Source organism: Artemia sp. Qi Xiang Cuo, chromosome 16, assembly GCF_049724085.1.
Source record: "Artemia sp. Qi Xiang Cuo chromosome 16, ASM4972408v1, whole genome shotgun sequence".
Classification (NCBI taxonomy): Eukaryota; Metazoa; Arthropoda; class Branchiopoda; order Anostraca; family Artemiidae; genus Artemia; species Artemia sp. Qi Xiang Cuo.
This window is the reverse complement of record NC_142809.1, coordinates 26616974-26637320: the sequence shown is the minus strand read 5'-3', so window position 1 is coordinate 26637320 and position 20347 is coordinate 26616974. Positions and strand designations below refer to the sequence as shown.

Below are 20347 nucleotides of genomic sequence, written 5' to 3'. Positions count from 1 at the left end.
AAAACAAATCTGAAGGGAACGAAGAAGTTAAAACCGAAACAGGATGGACCTTTTAGGATAATCAATTTTAACCTAATCACACATTATGTTTATAATACTATACCGTTACCACGAACTGTTTGATTGGTATCAAAATTCCGTTTTTTAAAGTTTCAGTTACTATTGAGACGAGTCGCTCTTACTATAAAGTTCGTTACCACTGACTTTTTAATTTTTTCAATAATCAAATATAATATAAAATAATGCAGTATTAAAGTAAATCGAAAATTCAGTTTTTTTGTAAAAAGTAATTCTATTTTTTTTTTTTTTTTTTTTGATTAAAAAGGCACTAGAACTTTTAATTTCTGTTTAAATGAACCCTCAAGCGACAATAAAGGACCACTGGGTCGATAAGATCACCCCTGATGACAAAGAAAAGGTACGCATCCTTGATCTTTAGAAAACACGCACGCAGAAAAGACGCGTCTGTGATCTTTCTTCTGGCAAAAAATACCAAATTCCAAATTTGTTCAGATAGGAGCTCAAACTTCTACAATAAGGTTCTCTGACACGCTGAAACTGGTGGTATGATTTTCGTTAAGATTCAATGACTTTTAGGGGGTGTTTTTCCCTTTTTTTCAAAAATAGGGCAAATTTTCTCAGGCTCGTAACTTTTGATGGGTATAACTAAATTTGATGAAATTTATATATTCGAAAACAGCATAAAAATGCAATTCTTTTGTTGTATCTATCGGTATCAAAATTTTGTTTTTTTAGAGTTTCGGTTACTATTGGACGGGTCGCTCTTACTATACAGTTCGTTATTACGAACTATTTGATCAAGCAACTACCAAATAACCATAATATATGGTTTAAAGCGCAACGAAAACAGACTGAAGAAATAGTACATCATAACCAAATGAAGAAAGGCTTTTTCTCAAAACCATGGAAATCTGAACCTCTTTCCTCAGAGGAAGAAGGAATAGTACGGTTGGACTTACATACATAAGAAAACCATATCAATTTTTGCCCTTTTTAACGAACAAAACAGTTGGTTAGAGTGGAAAGAATATTTGACCCGCTCTTGGCTAAAATATTTCCATCCACGACAAGAAAAAATAAGTAAGATAAAAAATCCATCTGACAGTAGTGATGAAAGTGACGGAGAAGAAAATATCCCAAGATAACCTAGCTTTCCAAGGAAGCCACTTAAATTTACAAAGATATTCACTAGTACAAAATGTGGAAAAGAGAAACTCACTAATTGCGAAGAACATGGTAATAGATGAGAAGATAAACCAAAAGAAGTAGAAAAATCGGAAGACTTCTCCAAATTCCATACGTTAGAGGCACCAGCGGCTTTAACACAGAAATGGTTAGTTAATACACGCCACAAAATAAGGAAAAGGCGAGCAGCCAGTGAACCAAAGAGCACTTCTAAAGAAACAGATGTATCTCAAAACCCGAGAAAAATTAGTTTAAGAGACAAACTGTGGAGAAAGGTTAAAAATCCAAAAAGTCAAACAGCAGTACCAAGTTCGGCTGCTCAAGTCTCCAAATCGCTAACAGAGAATGCACAATGTCAGGAAGCTCAAAGATTACAAAGCTTTGATAAAGCTACTAAACCGAGGGCAAATTCGAAACCGAACCAAAGAAAGACTTGTCAATATTACAGGGAAGAAACAAAAACATTGGGAATTACTAACCCTAAAGAACCGCAATGGACTGATATAGGGAGAGCAAGCAATGCTCTAAGCCGTTTAATATTTGATTAAATTAATATAGCCAAAAAAGAAAAAAATTGAACAAAACAATAAAAAATATTCAGTTCTGATTTGGCAAACGTTTCTGCACTAATGTCCTAATAAACTTACAGTTTTCTTAAACTTACGTGTTAGTTAAACATAAATTTCTTCATTTACAGACAATGTATAAGTTTTCCTTATTAAAATACAGCGAATAGTGAAGTGCCCCTCAGTACGGTAAACAGCGTAACAATTAGCCTAACGGTTTCCAGAGAGAAACCATGTCTAATTTATGTGACGTCACAGATACAGTAATCAATAAGCATCTCGTAACTTTCGATAGGTCATACCGTAACACCTATATTCCGTAAAGCAAAACTTGACCTTGTTGAATGTCGGATCTCACTGACCAAATGGTCAACATTTCGTGTAGAATATTCATGGTACAGAGAATTGCGGGAAAATACATTCCAAAAGTACTCAGGATAACATATTCAGACACTGACAGACAAACACTGATAACTGATAATCACGCTTGTACCCAACATTCAGAATGCCAATTTTTTTGTAAGATTGGGCAGTGCTTCTTCTTCTTCTTCTTATTATCCTTGTCTTCCAAAATACAAAGCAGTTTGATGAAGACATTCATGAGAGTAGTAACCATCTTTTGAATTTGCTGGGGCCCCTGTACCAAACAGGTTTTTCTGGTAGGTATTCTATTCTACAGTGCATTACACCTTTGCCAAGAGATTTACGCAATTTCTAGTTCAAGGTATATACATGTCTTTTTTTAGTGATAAACCAAAACCAGCGTGTCTTGTTTCGATGTTATTCAATTATTTTTGTATATATTCAGGTTTCAAATTAGGATTTTCAATAGTTTTGAAAAGTTCATTCAATTTAACACTACTGAAGTTTTTTGTGAACATTTACATAGAAATGGAAAATTCCAAGCAATTTCTGGTGAGTAAAATTTTCTTATTATTATAATAAAAAGAAATTATCCCGTCATTAATTTAAGGAAGAAATTATTTCCTTACACTGTGTAGTTACCTCTTTTAAAAAGCTTCCTTCATCATTAAATATTAAATGATCCATGTATTTCAATTTTAGTAAATATTCAAAAAAGAGAGGCATGTTCGCTTTGATTTTGGTTCATTGTATATGAAAAATTAAAATAGAATTTGCATATTAGTTTCGGCAGATATGAAAGGTCGCCCCCCCCCCTCCTCAATATCTTGCTCTTTACACTAAAGTTCGAATTTCGTTCAAATCCCAAAGGTTGGTCTTCCTTTTTTTCTGTGATTTTAAGTATTTCGTAATTTAGTTATATAACTTATAAAAGTTTTGCATATAATTGTCGACTTTTTTGTGTTTCGATACTATGGAATTGAAGATCCTTTGCCCCCCTTTTAATATTCTGAAAAAGTAAGAATTGAGCTAGCTAAGTATAGATAGCATTTTAACCCATGTTTGCAAATTTAGGTCTATAGGCCACTGGGTTAACGATCTAATTTAAAGCCTATAGACTGGAACATTTAATATTTTTTCTAAATGGTAAAAATAGAAACAATGATTCCTATCCTATGGCTATAGACTACTGATTGTCTAATAAAAACGTTTGATTTCTAAGCCTAATATATTTCTCGCGAAACTTTTATTTTTTGCTTTACTGAAATGAGATAAATGCTTTTCTAAACAAAATTATATGGATGATGATACTAACTTTCTTTCAGTAAAAAAAAGGGGAAATTATTTTGATACTAATTTTTCTCTTCTTTTTAAGGCAAATTATGCAAAATTTGCTGCCTCTCTAGCTGTAAAGAGACCTACGGGTACTGCAAATAGCGAAGAATGTACCCCTCCTCCATCAAAGAAAGCGCGAGATGACGAGGCCGCCCGGTCAGTGTCAGTCCCAATACAGTCCGGTCAAAAACCAAAGACAGTGGGTCACAAGGGTGGAACACCCCGCTATACAGGCTAGTGACATCAATACTGCATCAATGCAAGTTGCGAGTCCAACATTAATCAGATTTCTTAGTTCGTCGGACCAGCCGGGACTCTATGCAACCTACCGAGAAATTCGAGCCAACCTTATCCAATCAAGATGGAGGGAACACTTCTCTTTACGCCTTGCCAGGGACTTCTGATGTATAAGTGCAGCCAGAACTTGTAAATGTATATATATATTTGTTTTCTTTTCCGTATTTTTTTTCAAAAATAAGACAAATTTTCTTAGGTACATAGCTTTTGATGAGTAAAACTTAAAATTTGTTTCTATAATAATAATAATAAGCCCATTTCATTTTCTTTCATTAACCAAAATTAGCGGTATATAAAGGAATGCTTTTAACGTTGAAATAGCCCATTACGCATTTCTAAAAAAAAAAACCTTACTTTGTAACTTCTAACCAAGACGTATTCTAATGCGATAATTCCAATATTCCTTTTAAAAAAACTATCTATATGAAAACAGACAATTCACTATTTCACAATTGACAAATCATTCTTAAACTGCTATATATTTTGTACTAAGCTCTTGTCCACATCCGGCGCTTATCAAATTATCCCATCGCTCCAGCTGAATTTTAATCCAATCGAAAAGGTATTATTTGAATTTTAAGTAGGGTTCATGTAACAGGATGTATTTTTACAATAAGGTCTTTTTTTAATAATCTCCGATTATATCTTCACAATGATGCCAAGAAACATTATTTTGGGCGAACTCATTTCAAGCAATTGTTTTCGTTGAAAGATTCATTCGAGAAAGAATTTGAGCCTGTTCCATTTGAACAGTGTTGTGAAGTCCGATATCCCAACTCGAAAGGGCATCGATCCTCCTACCTTGAATTAAGCTCCCGGTTCCCAAGGGTCCTCCCAGGGAGAGGGGGGGTAACTTTAGTAAAAAAAAAAAAAAAAAAAGAAAAAAAAAAAAACTTAATCTATTCATATTCTAGTTTCAGAGGGAAGCTGTGAAAACTTCTGCCTTCCCTGGTCCGGGACTTCAAAGTATCATGGGTAATTGTCCCCTCTTACCGGATGGTGTTAGTGAACGTACGTTATTTTATATCCCCCTGGATTTTCAATTTACAGCTGAAGAAATGGACAGTCTTATGCAAATTGTTGGGCCTAATTCTTCCGGGGACATTTTTAACAGCAATTTTACTATTAGTGAATTGAGTCCTGAACAAACAGGGACAGGACATGAAAAAAGTGCTATGTCCTCTGAATTGCGTGAATTTTATTTGTTAGAGTCTGCTCTGGGTCATTTGCAAACATACAGGGTAGATTTTTGCTCCCTCGAGGAAAACGCTGGCATTATTCTAAATGACCCCGTGAAAGTTCTCCATAGCTATATCGACAAAATTCGAGCAAATAGTGAGATTCAGATCCATAATCTGAGTTGTGAAGGAGGAATTAAAGCGGCAGTAAATCAAAAGTCTATTAACTACCAATAATAGACATTGATATTTTTTATTTTCACTTTTCAAAAACCAACCAGACTTTTTACCAGTGTGTAAAAGAATATGAAGAAAACTGTTCTAACTTGTCGAATTCATTACTTTAAAATTTCGATACACTTATTGGGATGGGTAGCGGGTTCGCCATTTTATAGAGTGAACACAAGGATCCGAATCTCATTAGGTTTAAAAAAAACTTTATCTTATAGGGTGGGATAAGTACCGAACCAAAATGCCACCCAGATATATCGGCTACAGTAGAGGCTCCGGGCTCCAGATATGAAACGGGGCTGCAAAGCTTTAAATATACATTTTTAGCAGCAGCCCATAAAACATTAAAAGATGAATCATCAATGAAAAATCTCGACAATCTTGCTCGTAATGGTGGAAATATATTCTCTAATTTAATTTTTTTTTTTTTAGTGGTAATAAATCGGGTGTCCTTTAAATAAATAAGCATATTCGAAAAAGCAAATGAAAATCTTGGGGTGGGGGTGGTTGTTCTCCAATATGACACTGAATTTGTAGATGGGGGAAAAAAACCGAATAAAAAAGGAGTTTTGTATTCAGTGAGGACACCGTCAGTAGATAATGTTAAAAATTGGGTATGGGTTATTTACGAGCCTCCCAAAGATGTAAATTCTTATGGTCATTTTTTTCCCGTCACAGCAATAAGTCGACTCCTATCTCAAGGCAGAAAATTTGGAGAACGTTTCTATTGCCCCCTGTGCCTTACTTCATTTAGATCTGAGTGAACACTCTTAGATCACATGGAGCATTGCAAAATTCATGGAAATCAAAGAATAGAAATGCCGGCAGAATGCAAAGACACTTTACAATTTAAAAATTTCCAAAATTCCCTTCTACGATCTGATAAAGTGTCTTTAGACTGTGAAACAAGACTTGTTGAGGTATTAAACCCATCAAGGCCAAATATAGTCAAGGAAAACAAACTAGTTACGTGTTCCTACGCACACACTCGTCGTGACTGCAACAATAAAATGCAATTGGAAGTGTTTTTTTACTATGGACGAGGAGATCCGTATGGAAAAGTTATTGATATGTTTAATAAAAATGGCAAACAAGGCAATTTCACGGTTACGGCATACCAATTATCCAATGACATTGTTGGATAAAGAGAAGCGGGCGCTGGACAAAAGTACAATTTGCCGTGTGTGTAGAAGTGCCCTTGCCCCAAAAGACGCGGTGCAGGACCAAGACCACCTTATTGACCCCAATTCAACGGGAAAAAGTAACTTTCGAGGGTGGGCTCACAAATCATGTAATTTAAAAATTAAAAAACAACTTTTTCTTCTGGTTTTTATACATAATGCTAACTATAATCTAAAGTAGGTTCTACCAGCATTGGCACATCTTCGAAGTGGAACAATAAATGATGCATAGGTAATAGACAGCTCTACGTACAAAATCGTGCCTAAATTAGCGGACAAGGTGTTTGTTTTGGAATTTATGTGGAAATTTGTTAACGCTAGCATTGATCATACGCATAAAATTCGTTTTTTAGATTCATGCAGTTTTTTTCCCAAATCATTGAGCGAATTCATTCAAGTGAAGAAAAACGATGACGGCAGCAATGCTTTCCCCCTTCTCAAGCAACAATTTCCAAATGATTTATATGATTTGTTAACGGTCAAGCGCATATATCCTTATAACTATTATTGTTCCATGTCGAGATTCGCCGAAGAAACTATTCCTCCAATTGAATCGTTTTATGACAGTCTTCACGATCGTAGTTGCACCCCTAAGGAATACAGATTTGCTAAAAAATTTTGGGCAGAAGGAGGGTGTAAATATGGTTTTGACTATTGCAAGCTGTATTTTTTAAGTGACGTGTCAAATGTGTTAGATATTTTGTGTAAAAATATGGATAAAATCTATGAGGACTTTAATCTTCATTTCGGCTATTATTTTTCTTTACATTATCCAGTAATTGAACTTATTCTGAATATGGGTGGGGAAAAATTGGGTTACTTACCAACCTTGATCGGTCCCTCTTCTTCGAAAGATGACGGAGGGGGGGTTTTGTTTTTCACTGGGAACATTTCTTGGAACCTGATCTAACAGGAGAGAAGAAGAAGACCAAATCGAATGTAGTTTTCCTTGATATGAATTCTCTCTACCCCTCAGCCATGTCCCATTATGCACTACCCTGCGGTGACTATAAATGGCTCAATGACCCTCAAGCTCCCCATTTCCCCAAAATTTACAGTATTGTGGAGAATGGACCAGTTGGATGGTTTTTCGAAATTGATGGAGAGACACCAGTCGAACTACACGATTCAGTAAAGGATTTGTTTTCCCGTGCATCAATAGACCTGTGACTAAGGACTCTTTGAGTCCTCGCAATAGGCGTTTAGTCGAGGTGGACGGATTGCATTGGACACCTTCAAAACAAAAACTTATTGCTGACCTTCTGCCGAAAAAAAACATAGTTGTACATCATGTAGCTTTAAAATGGATGTGTAACAATGGTTTCAACGTCACAAAGGTTCACCGAGCACTCCAGTTTAGTCAAAAACCCTATTTGAAAACATTTGTTGACACGTTTGTCAACAAACATTCTGAAGCACAGACGAAGGCCGAAAAAAAAATTTATAAACTTATTATGAATTCTGCTTTCGGCGAAATATGTGAGAGTGTTCGTAATAAAAATCGTTGTAACGTTGTGACCGATCCTGAACAAAGTGCTCGAATTATTGCCGATCCAAATTACACTTCCTTCACAATCATTGGCCCGGACATGGTACTTTTGAATAGGAAAAAAAGACGCATTGTCTTGAATAAAAATATTGCTGCAGGAAGTACTATCTTGGAGATCACAAAGAAGCTCATGTTGGAATTCTACTACAATGGGGCTAAGGTACAGTGGCCTGAAAAGGGGCAAATAGAGGTCTGCTACGGTGACATGCATTCTTTACTGTTAAAAGCAAAAACCCCAAATCTACTCGATGATTATGCGCACGGTGAAATTATCAGGTCACGAATGGAATACCCAACTTGGAGTAGTCTTTACCCTGAGCTAGTAAAGCGTTGGGCACCCAATCGGCTTTTATTTTTAAAATAAGAAATAGCAAGCGACTTGATTTCCTGTGGCATATTTGTAGGTACTGAAGGTGTACTTTATACAGACACACGACGAGGGAATCAAGAAACGTTGTAAAGTGTTAGCCGCGCACTGTGCTGATAAGAATTTTAACATGGAAATTTATATGAATTGATTTGCTGAAAATACAAGTCCACAAGCCAAACTGTTGACAATTTGTTCCCACAACTACATGACCTTTTCTGTAAATGTAGAAAAAATAGCCTGCAGTACAATTTCCGACAAGGTCTACGTTTGTCGAGATGGTGTGACCACCCTCCCCCTTGGTCACTATTTAACTTCAGACCGGGCCGAATGTATTGCCCATAGGGAAAGTCTCGGTTTAAATAAAGTCCTGTAAATTATTTCCTAAAAACCTTTTGGGGGGGGCCTCGCGGGCCAGGGGGGGGGGGGGGGGCTCGCGGCAGGGGGGAGGCCTCGTGGCCCAGGGGGGGGGGGCGACCGCCGCTAGCGCGGGGGGCGCACCGCCACAATATCAAAGTTATCTTTTTTTACTTAGAGCAGATTTTTTTTGTAAATGTTTCAAGTGCTCTCTCTCTAATTTAATGTTGTATTTTTTTTTCTCTGTAAATAAACAAAAGTGTTTTTTCTGTGTGTACCCATGTAAATGTTGTATTTTTTATTATAAATAAATTTTAAAAAAAGTGTATTTTTTTTCAATGTATTGTTACTTTTTTATGTGTATATAATAAAAGAAAAAAATAAGATTCTTTATTCGTCTTCGTCTTCTTGAAGAACAGAGTAGTAGTAGGGAAAATTTTTCAGTCATTAGACAATTAGGGTCTATAGTTAGTTGTCCAGGTGAACTGTTGAAAGGAACATGTATCAATTTAAAACACCATTCAGATCGTTTCTGTGTGGGCCCTCAATGTCGGGCAAAACAACACTCTTAACTAAAATAATTAAAAATTGCGATAGAATGTTTGTGGAAAAGCCAAAAAAAATCTACTATTGCTATAGTATTTGGCAGGAGTCATACAATAAAATAAAAGCAATTGCTGCTGCCATGGGATTGGTGCAGATACAGTTCATACAGGGACTTGATGTTTTCAACATTATTGAACCAAACTCTTGGTTAATCATTGACGATCTGGCTGAATCTATTGAACAATGGTCCCAGCAAATGCTGCAATTGTTCACTATTCGCTCTCATCATGAACAGATTTCCGTTACTCTGGTTCTACACAATCTCTTTCATCAGAGCAAATGTATGCGAACACTTGCTTTGAACTATACCTACTATCTCATCTACAGAGTTGTTCGTGATTCTAGCTCGCTAATAACTCTCAATAAACAAATCTATTCGGGTGCCCCTAAATTTCTGCTCTCATCACACGATCAGGCAACAAGTAAACCCAATGGTTATATCCTGTTGGACCTTAATCAAACTATACCCCAGGATCTGCGTGTAGTCACAGAAATTTTCGACAATGAAATTACAGTATATCTCCCGGTGAACACTAAAAAGACCTATTAGTCGCTATCATGACACTGAAGAAACTACATGAAAATAGACATTTGTTTTCAGTTCTAAGCACTTCAAAACCTCAGCTTAGAAAAGCAATGCTCAAACATGGTATTGACAACGATTTCATTAATCTAATATCTGAACTTTGTATAAATTTGAACGAGGGTAATATTCAACTACCAGAAGTAGTTAAGGAACAGGCAAAGCAACATCGTTCCGTTTTGCGTACGTGGGCTTCTAAAAGGAAAGAAAAGAGTTTTAAAGGGAAACGACTTCTTCAGGCAGGCGGTAGCTTTTTCACACTTTTACTGCCAATAATTGCAGGACTTGTAAACAGTTTTCTCTAGAGAATGGCAAGATCCTAAAATCTGACTCCAATAGAACTCACTTTCTCGCTCGTGGAACCCTTTCAGGACAATTTCATTAAATTCCTTAAAAGTGAAAATATCTAGGATGATAAAACTGCTTCTACTTCAAATGCACCTCACCGAGGTGGCAAACACTCTCGATCGGATCCCACTGCTACTGCTGCAAATCCCAAAAAAGAATAATCTCCTCAAGAGTCTACTGTTGAAACACAATTAAATAAGAAGCAATTGGATGCAATTGTATTGAAAATTGGAAATCTAATGCCCCTCTCATATCGTCAAAAAATAACACGACTCCTAACCTATCTCTTGGAAAGTGGTCAAATTGAAGTTGAGAGCAATAAGGAAAGGATTATAATTCAGGGCAAGAGCTATAATCTACTTGATTTAATGTATGACATGGTTACAAATCGTAAAGGACTATTATCATTTGACACTCATCTATACAACTTTCTAAATACATTAAACTTCCCCAAAAGTATTATTGGCAATAGACAAATTCTAAAAACTTAAATGAACGTGCATCGTCAACATCAACACCATTAAAATATGAACTTGAAGAAGAAGAAGATTTTAAATCAATTTTGGAAAATACTAGCCCACCACTGATAGCTAGACAAAAGAAAAGACGTATCAAGTCAACGTCACCACCACCAACAACCAGTATACAAAAGGGTAGTGGGCATTACGCAACGTTATTACGTTTAAAATGAATGAAGTTCTGAAAGGTGCTTATGAAAATATTGGTAAGGTAGGGGGTTTAAGCTCACCCTCCCCTCTTTCCAAAGTCACGGGTGTTCACACTAAAAGTGTACAAGACTATCTACAAAATGAACCAAGTTACACTCTGCATAGAAATTCTTTTCGACTTTATTTTTTAGGTATTTAAACTGTTGTAATCCCTTGTTAAAATATATAGAAATATTTTTGCAATTACCAGTTTTTTCGCTCTTTACGAAATTAAATTTCTTCTCATGCTGAAGTCTATTCAAAAATATTTGATTATTACTGCATGTCTGATTTCTAACAGCGATTTCTACTTAGCTCCAAATTTTTTTCTTTTTCAAGTTTTCTGAATTGTTGTAATCCTTTGTTAAAATATATACAAATATTTTTGCAATTACCAGTTTTTAGCTCTTTAGGCGATTAAATGTCTTTTCATGTAATCGCAAATGGTATTAACATCATCTTGCATATGAAGATCAAAATGGTATTTTTAGCATAATCTAAAGCATGTAGATATACCTGTATAAAATACAGTAATTCCTTTAGAGTTTTAACAAAAATCTGGTTGGTGAATTGAGACTAGAATAATTCCTGAAATTTTTTAATAAAATAATTTTATTTCATGGATTGTTAAAGTTATTATATAAACTGCAAAAATATTTATGGTGTCTGAGTAATTATTTAATTTTTTTAATTAAAACCATAAAAATACCTGAAAATTTTAAAATTAGTCTGGGTTTTTGATAGGTTCTTGGTACTTGACACGACGTTTTACGGGTATTAACAAGTAATCTTAAGAAAATCATGGAACAATTCAAGCAAAACTTTAACTCCCATCTTGAAGCATCAATTCGCAAACATCTTGTTAATGTATATACCATCCTTGCCATGTCAGTTGTCTCGTGTATCCTTGGCACATACATCCAGGTGTTGACAGAAATTGTCACACCGCAGGTTGGTGCTGTACTTGCCCTCGTTTCACTCTTTGGATTTATGCTTGTGGGCTGTACGAAACACATGTTTGGGATAAGACTATCAATGCTCCTTGTCTACAGCTTTTCACTTGGTGTGAGCTTGGCCCCCCTTATCCAGATGATTTTGCTGTTCAATGATCCCACAATTATCACAACGGCTCTTACTGGAACTGCCTTGATTTTTATTGGATTTAGTATCTGCTCTATCTTGTCACCAAGTGGAAAGTGGCTGTTTCTAGGTGCCCCTCTTGCAACCTACCTTCTATCAATAACTTTATTGAGACTGTTCATGGGAGGAAACTTTGTGCTGGAAATGTACATAGGCCTTGGTGTATTTTGTGCTTACGTTTTGTATGATACTCAGCTTATAATTGAGAGGAAGCGCATGGGCGAAGAGGATGTTTTGTCTCACAGTTTGATACTCTTCCTTGACCTCGTGAATGTCTTCATCAAACTGCTTTGTATTTTGGAAGACAAGGACAATAAGAAGAAGAAGAAGAAGTACTGCCCAATCTTACAAAAAAATTGACATTCTGAATGTTGGGTACAAGCGTGATTATCAGTTATGTGTTTGTCTGTCAGTGTCTGAATATGTTATCTCCTGAGTACATTTGGAATGTATTTTCCCGCAATTCTCTCTACCATGAATATTCTACACGAAATGTTGACCATTTGGTCAGTGAGATACGACATTCAACAAGGTCAAGTTTTGCTTTACGGAATATAGGTGTTACGGTCTGGAATGGTCTCCAGGATAGTATTAGAGCGGCCGATAACTTAGTTTCATTTAAGAAAAAGCTAAAGCATTTTTTTGTTGAAAAAGGAGGATAATTTTTGGAGATTGAAGAGAAGAAGAGGGAAGGGGTGAGGGAGATAAGAGGTAGAGGGGATGGGGGAGGATGGTTAGATAGTGACAATGTTAATTGTTTTCTTGAATTTTTTTTTCCTTACCTTCTTTTTTTTTCTTTTTTTCTTTTTTTAAATTATTAATAATTATTATTGTTTTTATTTGTTTTTGATTAAAGGGCGGTTAGAAGATACAGCCACCAACAGGTTGTGGCCCAAAGAAAAAAAAATCTATAAATCAAAGTCTATGACTTTTTCCTTATATATTTAAAATCAGCAAAAAACCAATTTTTTTATGTATCTATTGATATCAAAATTCCTTTTTTTAGACTTTTGGCTTCTATTGAGCCAGGTCGCCTCTTACTTACAGTTCGTTACCACGAACTGTTTGAAACTGTTTGATTGATTTCTACTAAGTTTCAACTTTTTGGTTTTCTTTTTTAAGGTTTTGGAATTATTGTAATCTCTTGTTAAAATTTATAAAATATTATCCAATTACTAGTTTTTTTCCTTTCGGCAATTTAATGCCTTATCATACTGGATCTATTCAAAAAATATTTGATTATTACTGCAAGTCTGATTTCTAACAATAACTTCTACTAAGCTTCAAACTTTTGTTTTTTTTAAGGTTTTGGAAATTCATCTAATCCTTTGTCAAGATATATACAAATATTTTTGCAATTACCAGTTTTTTGCTCTTTTAGTAATTTAGCGTATTTCTCCATACTTGAAAATCTTAATTTTTTCTCATAGGTTTGAAAACTGTAATGACGTCATTGCATTACTGATATACATAAAAATGATGTCACTCACATAAGTCGTTTATTTAGGCCAGAATATATCAGGATGCCAATTTTCCCGAAAACAAGCATTTCTACTAAGCTTCAAACTTTTGGTTTTGTTTTTTAATGTGTTGGAATTGTTATAATACCTGGTCAAAATATATAAAAATGTCTGGGCAATTGCCAGTTTTTTGCTCTTAACGCAATTTAGTGTCTTTTTATACTGTGTCATTTCAAATATATTTGATTATTAAGCAAATTCAATTTCTAACAGCGTTTTCTACTAAGCTTCAAATTTTTGGTTTTATTTTTAAACGTTTTTGAATTGTTGTAATCCCTAATTGTATACACATATATTATATTTTATATATACATATATATATATATATATATATATATATATATATATATATATATATATATATATATATATATATATATATATATATATATATATATATATATCAAAATAATTGCCTTCTTATGCTGATTCTAAATATGTAAAATATATTGAGTTTAAATTGACCTGTCAAAAGTTACGAGATACTTATTGATTACTGTATCTGTGACGTCAAATAAATCAGACATGGTTTCTCTCTGTAAATCGTTAGGCTAATTGTTACGCTGTTTACCATACTGAGGGGCACTTCACTATTCCCTGTATTTTAATAAGGAAAACTTATACATTGTCTGTAAATGAAGAAATCTATGTTTAATTAACACGTAAGTTTAAGAAAACTGTAAGTTTATTGGGACATAAGTGCAGAAACGTTTGCCAAATCAGAACTGAATATTTTTGATTGTTTTGTTCAATTTTTTTCTTTTTTGGCTATATTAATTTAATCAAATATTAAACGGCTTAGAGCATTGCTTGCTCTCCCTATATCAGTCCATTGCGGTTCTTTAGGGTTAAAAATTACCAATGTTTTTGTTTCTTCCCTGTAATATTGACAAGTCTTTCTTTGGTTCGGTTTCGAATTTGCCCTGGGTTTAGTAGCTTTATCAAAGCTTTGTAATCTTTGTGCTTCCTGACATTGTGCATTCTCTGTTAGCGATTTGGAGACTTGAGCAGCCGAACTTGGTACTGCTGTTTGACTTTTGGATTTTTAACCTTTCTCCACAGTTTGTCTCTTAAACTAATTTTTCTCGAGTTTTGAGATACATCTGTTTCTTTAGAAGTGCTCTCTGGTTCACTGGCTGCTCGCCTTTTCCTTATTTTGTGGCGTGTATTAACTAACCATTTCTGTGTTAAAGCCGCTGGTGCCTCTAACGTATGGAATTTGGAGAAGTCTTCCGATTTTTCTACTTCTTTTGGTTTATCTTCTCATCTATTACCATGTTCTTCACAATTAGTGAGTTTCTCTTTTCCACATTTTGTACTAGTGAATATCTTTGTAAATTTAAGTGGCTTCCTTGGAAAGCTAGGTTATCTTGGGATTTTTTCTTCTCCGTCACTTTCATCACTACTGTCAGATGGATTTTTTACCTTACTTATTTTTTCTTGTCGTGGATGGAAATATTTTAGCCAAGAGCGGGTCAAATATTCTTTCCACTCTAACCAACTGTTTTGTTCGTTAAAACGGGCAAAAATTGATATGGTTTTCTTATGTATGTAAGTCCAACCGTACTATTCCTTCTTCCTCTGAGGAAAGAGGTTCAGATTTCCATGGTTTTGAGAAAAAGCCTTTCTTCATTCGGTTATGATGTACTATTTCTTCAGTCTGTTTTCGTTGCGCTTTAAACCATATATTATGGTTATTTGGTAGTTGCTTGATCAAACAGTTCGTAATAACGAACTGTATAGTAAGAGCGACCATTCTCAATAGTAACCGCAACTCTAAAAAAACAAAATTTTGATACCAATAGATACATCAAAAGAATTGGATTTTTATGCTGATTTTGAATATGTAAATTTCATCAAATTTAGTTATACCCATCATAACGAAACGTCAGGTTACACGCCTGAGAAAATTTACCCTATTTTTGAAAAAAAGGGAAAAACACCCCCTAAAAGTCATTGAATCTTAATGAAAATCACACCATCAGATTCAGCATGTCAGAGAACCTTATTGTAGAAGTTTGAGCTCCTATCTGCAAAAATTTGGAATTTGGTATTTTTTGCCAGAAGAAAGATCACAGACGCGTCTTTTCTGCGTGCGTGTTTTCTAAAGATCAAGGATGCGTGCCTTTTCTTTGTCACCAGGGGTGATCGTATCGACCCAGTGGTCCTTTATTGTCGCTTGAGGGTTCATTTAAACAGAAATTAAAAGTTCTAGTGCCTTTTCAATCAAAAAAAAAAAAAAAAAAATAGAATCACTTTTTACAAAAAAACTGCATTTTTGATTTCTTTTCATACTGCTGTCTTTTCAAAGATATTTGATTATTGAAAAAATTAAAAAGTCAGTGGTAACGAACTTTATAGTAAGAGCGACTCGTCTCAATAGTAACTGAAACTTTAAAAAACGGAATTTTGATACCAATCAAACAGTTCGTGGTAACGAAGTGTATAGTATTATAAACATTATGTGTGATTAGGTTAAAATTGATTATCCTAAAAGGTCCATCCTGTTTCGGTTTTAACTTCTTCGTTCCCTTCAGATTTGTTTTTTGTACATATAAAAGATCTCCATCTGCGTAATGTGTCCTATTCCTACTTCTATCGTCGTGTCTTTCTTTCTAAGTTTTTTCTTTAATTGAAATTACATCTTTTTCTTAACTTGATCGACAGCTTTTTTCAAGCGCATAATAATTTCCTGTTTATAGAGCTCTATATTGTAGTATGTTCTATAGTTTTCTATGGACTGCATATAAAGTCTTGGATCTCTAGAGTGTTTAAAAATGGGGTTTTGTTTAAAATTCGTGAATACGCTGTGTTTATGGCAAAAATGACCTGAGGTAAATGGTCACACCTTATGGCTGGCTCTTTTCTCGCGTGTATGCCTAAAATATACGCTAGTTCTCTGTGTTTGCGTTCGAGTTTCCCGTTGGCAGAAGCCATATAAGCAGAGGTAATCTAACGTTTTATTCCTAGGCATTCAGTTATTTCGTCAAATAGTCTGACCCTAAAACTTGGTCCTTGAAATTCCTTGGTCTAAAAATAGTTTATTTACCAAAACCTCCGCTATGGTGCTTTTTCATCTTTGATAGGAAATACGTAAAGGTGCTAATTGAAATGATCTACTATTGATGACACAAATCAATTTCCTTTCTTGGAAACTGGCAAACCCCCTCTCAATCCCCATTTATCTATGGAAATTAATTCTCTTACTCCGTTGGGACAAGGGTTTTGTGCTAGTTCTGCGCTAGGCATTTTTGTGTCGATTTTTGTTTGATACATTTTTGGTACCCTGGAATGAAGGTTTTTACCTTTATTTATATTTTTGGAAAATAAAGATTTTCCCTTATTCGTCCAAGCGTTTTCGCTTCTCCCGTGTGGCAACCACTTTTTGCATGTGACATCTGTAATTTTTCTCCCTCCAGTGACTTTGGGATCACGGGAAGAATTTTAGGTCATTTCTTCTTTATTCTTGAGGTGCTCTATGATATCTTATCCAAAGATTTTTCCTACATCTACATCAAATTGATCTAGCTCTGTCAGAAAGTGTTTAAAGTGTTCTGTAAGCTCTTTCCCGTTTAGTAAAAGGATTTTATGGCTGCAAGAAAAAATTCATCTTTGTCCTTGATGTAGCGACATATTTTGATTTGATCAAATATTTGCATCGACAAGGCCACTGTTCACGGTTGTTGCTATATTTAATTTCTTATTTTCTTCTGGGTTTCTTGACAGAAAATCCGGTAGGATATTGGCACGACCTTTTATATGAACAGTCGCTGCTGAGCTATTGCAGCATAGTTCTTGATGTAGCGTCTGAAATAGCCTAATAATCCAAATACTGATCTACAGCTTGTCTGATCTTTTTGTGGTTTTAACTGCTCTATGACCGTGAGATTTTTTGGACTTGGCGAAATAGCTCCTGAATTTATCAAGTGTCTGAGGAAGACCTATTTTTGTGGTACTACAAATTTTAGCTTTTCTATTTTTAGCTTGAACTCTGCTTTTTCGAATTTTCTACCCTCTTCAGACCATTTAAATGGTCTTCTATATTTTTTGTGAATAAAATTATATCATCTGAATAAGATAAGGTTTCTCTCTCCCCATTCTGTATCGAATACTGGGTTTTTTCCTTGTTGATCATCTTCCAATACTAAGTTCATTAGTCGGCTAAAACATTTGGGGCTAAGTGATAAGCCAAAAGGCGTGTACTCAAATGTGAACGTTCTTCCATCGTCCAAAATTACTGTTGGTTTGTGTTTCGTTTCTGGATGTAAGGCTGTTTGCAATTATCCTGCTATCAGGTCAAAACTCGTATAATATTTTGACCCTCCTAATGAATCCATAATTGTATCTATTTTTGGTTACTTCATAACATCTTTTACTATGACTGCATTTAGCGCCCTAAAGTCTACACAGCATCTTCATGTACTGTCTTTCTTTCTGACTGTAGGTCTGAATGTAGGTCCTCATTTTCAGTTTGAAAGCTTGTTTTTTTTTTTTATTAATTGAAGAAAAAAATTCCAAAAAAGATTTTTTCTAAAGAAAAGTAAAGGCCATATTAAACTTAAGATCAGAAGAAATAGAAAACTACAATAACTTAAACTCAAAACGACCAGAAATTCGTAATGAATTACTATTAGATTAGAAATTATTATTATCGTTTTGGGTTTCATTTATTCTTTAATAGTAATTTATTATTTAATTTCTGTTCGTTTTGGGTTAAATTTATTCTTTAATATTATTTTCTGGTTGTTTTGAGTTTGAGTTATTGTAGCTTTCTATTTCTTCTGATATTAAGTTTAATATGGCCTTTACTTTTCTTTAGAGAACTTCTTTTTCAGAAAAATTTTTTTAAATTAATATGGAAAAAAGGATTTATCTATCTATCTATCTATCTATCTATCCATCTATCTATCTATCCAGCTATCTATCTATCTATCTATCTATATATCTATCTATCTATCTGTTTATTTATCTATCTATCTATCTATCTATCTATCTATCTATCCATCTATCTTAGAATACTTATTGAAGAATCAAAAAACGGCAGACAGAAATCATAGTGGCTTTTACACAATACGCATACGGATTTGCATTCAGTAAAATGCAAACTATGTCTTGGTCTCTAGAAAGCATTGGGGGGGGGGGGGTAGTCAGCCCTATTCATCTTGGATTCTGCTTTTTTTTAAGTTTGAATTGGTAATTAACTGTAATTTCTGTTCGTTTTGAGTTTCATTTAGTTACTGACGGGGATTTGTGATAGTTTTATGCTCGAAAATTGTTTGACTTCATTTCTGCTTATTTTTGGTCTAGAATAGTTCTTTATTTTTATTTTTTTGGAAAAACTTCTTCTGTGAGAAAAGCTTTAAAACAAATATAGCCAAAAGAAAGATTAATGATGATGGAAGCATTTAGACTAATAAATTGCTTAATTTATATTTGGGCGCGAGAAAGCCATTTATATTTTGGGCGGAGAAAGCCATTTTTGGCGCGAGTATAATAAGAACCAGTCTATTACCAAACCCTGTAGTTAGAATAGGGATAGATACGAAGAATATCATGACACATCATCCCTAAAATGCGGAACGCATCCATGGAGCCATGGAGCTTTTGTGGGGATTTTAATGTAATTTAAATATAACTGTACTAGCCTATACTGTAGTTAAGTGGCCTATAAAAGTTGGTAGAGACAAGAGGTCGTTCTTTATTTTAATCAAGCAAAAAAAAACCGACGAAGAAACCAAAAGCTGGTAGAAAAAACTGGAAAACTCAAACAAAATAACCAGTAGCGTTCAGTTCCACAGATAAATATGCCAGTATCCAGTTCTATATGTGAATTGGACGTGAACGTCTCTTACTAGATTATGTAAAAATCCCTGATTACAAACAGGGAAAAGCCTACGGTTTTTTATTCCTTGGAGTATTAAGAGACGACCCTCAAAGAATCAGGCAGCTACTCAGGTCCAATGTATACAATGGTTTATTCTTCTAATGATCGTCTTTTAATATAAACACCGTATTGAAAACACCATTTATGAACGGTATCTATCCTTTATATAAAAGTATCAAAAACCAAACAAAAAATAAAACTCTTTAAAATTTTCAGGTATTTTTCCAGTTTAAATTACAAGATTAAAATTACTGTTCAGATACCATAAATATTTTTGCAGTTTATAATTTTGTCAATTCTGATGTATGGTTATTAGTGCACAATCGGTGTTAGATCTTACGTCACGTCACTTATTACTTCATATATGGTTATGATTGCTTAAAAATATTTTTTTTTTAAATCTGCAATATGAAAAGACATCTAAAATGCAGTTTTTTTTTAAGTGATTTTATTTTTATGTATTTTGTTTTTTGATTAAAAAAGGCACTAGAACTTTTAATTTTTGTTCAAATAAACCCTCTCGCAAAATTCTAGGATCTCTGGGTCGATATGATCACCTCTGGGAAAAAGGCAAATAAACACACATTCGTGATCTTTCTTCTGGCAAAAAATACAAAATTCCACATTTTTCAGATCTCTTTTCAGGAGCTGCCAATCTCTACAGTAAGGTTCTCTGATGCGTTGAATCTGATGGTGTAATTTTCATTTATATTCTATGACTTTTAGGGGACGTTTTTCCTTTTTTTTTAAATAAGGCAAATTTTCTCAGGCTCATAACTTTTGATGCGTACGGGTAAACTTAATAAAACTTGTATATTGAAAATCAGCACAATAATTCAATTCTGTTGATGTATTTATTGATATTAAAGTTCCATTTTTTAGAGTTTAGGTTACTATTGTTTGATTTGTGTTACTATTTCGGTTACGAA

At 34.3% G+C, this 20347-nt stretch overlaps 2 protein-coding genes across 3 annotated transcripts in view; both read left to right on the top strand.

The window, feature by feature from the left end:
• Kap3 (kinesin associated protein 3) overlaps positions 1 to 20347 on the top strand; it is a 288557-nt gene that overhangs the window by 146168 nt on the left and 122042 nt on the right. The window lies entirely within an intron of this gene.
• LOC148942726 (putative Bax inhibitor 1) lies at positions 11658 to 12374 on the top strand. Its single transcript, XM_089102685.1, has one exon. The coding sequence runs from the start codon at positions 11676 to 11678 to the stop codon at positions 12372 to 12374; it is 699 nt and encodes a 232-aa protein (XP_088958811.1). The 5' UTR covers positions 11658 to 11675.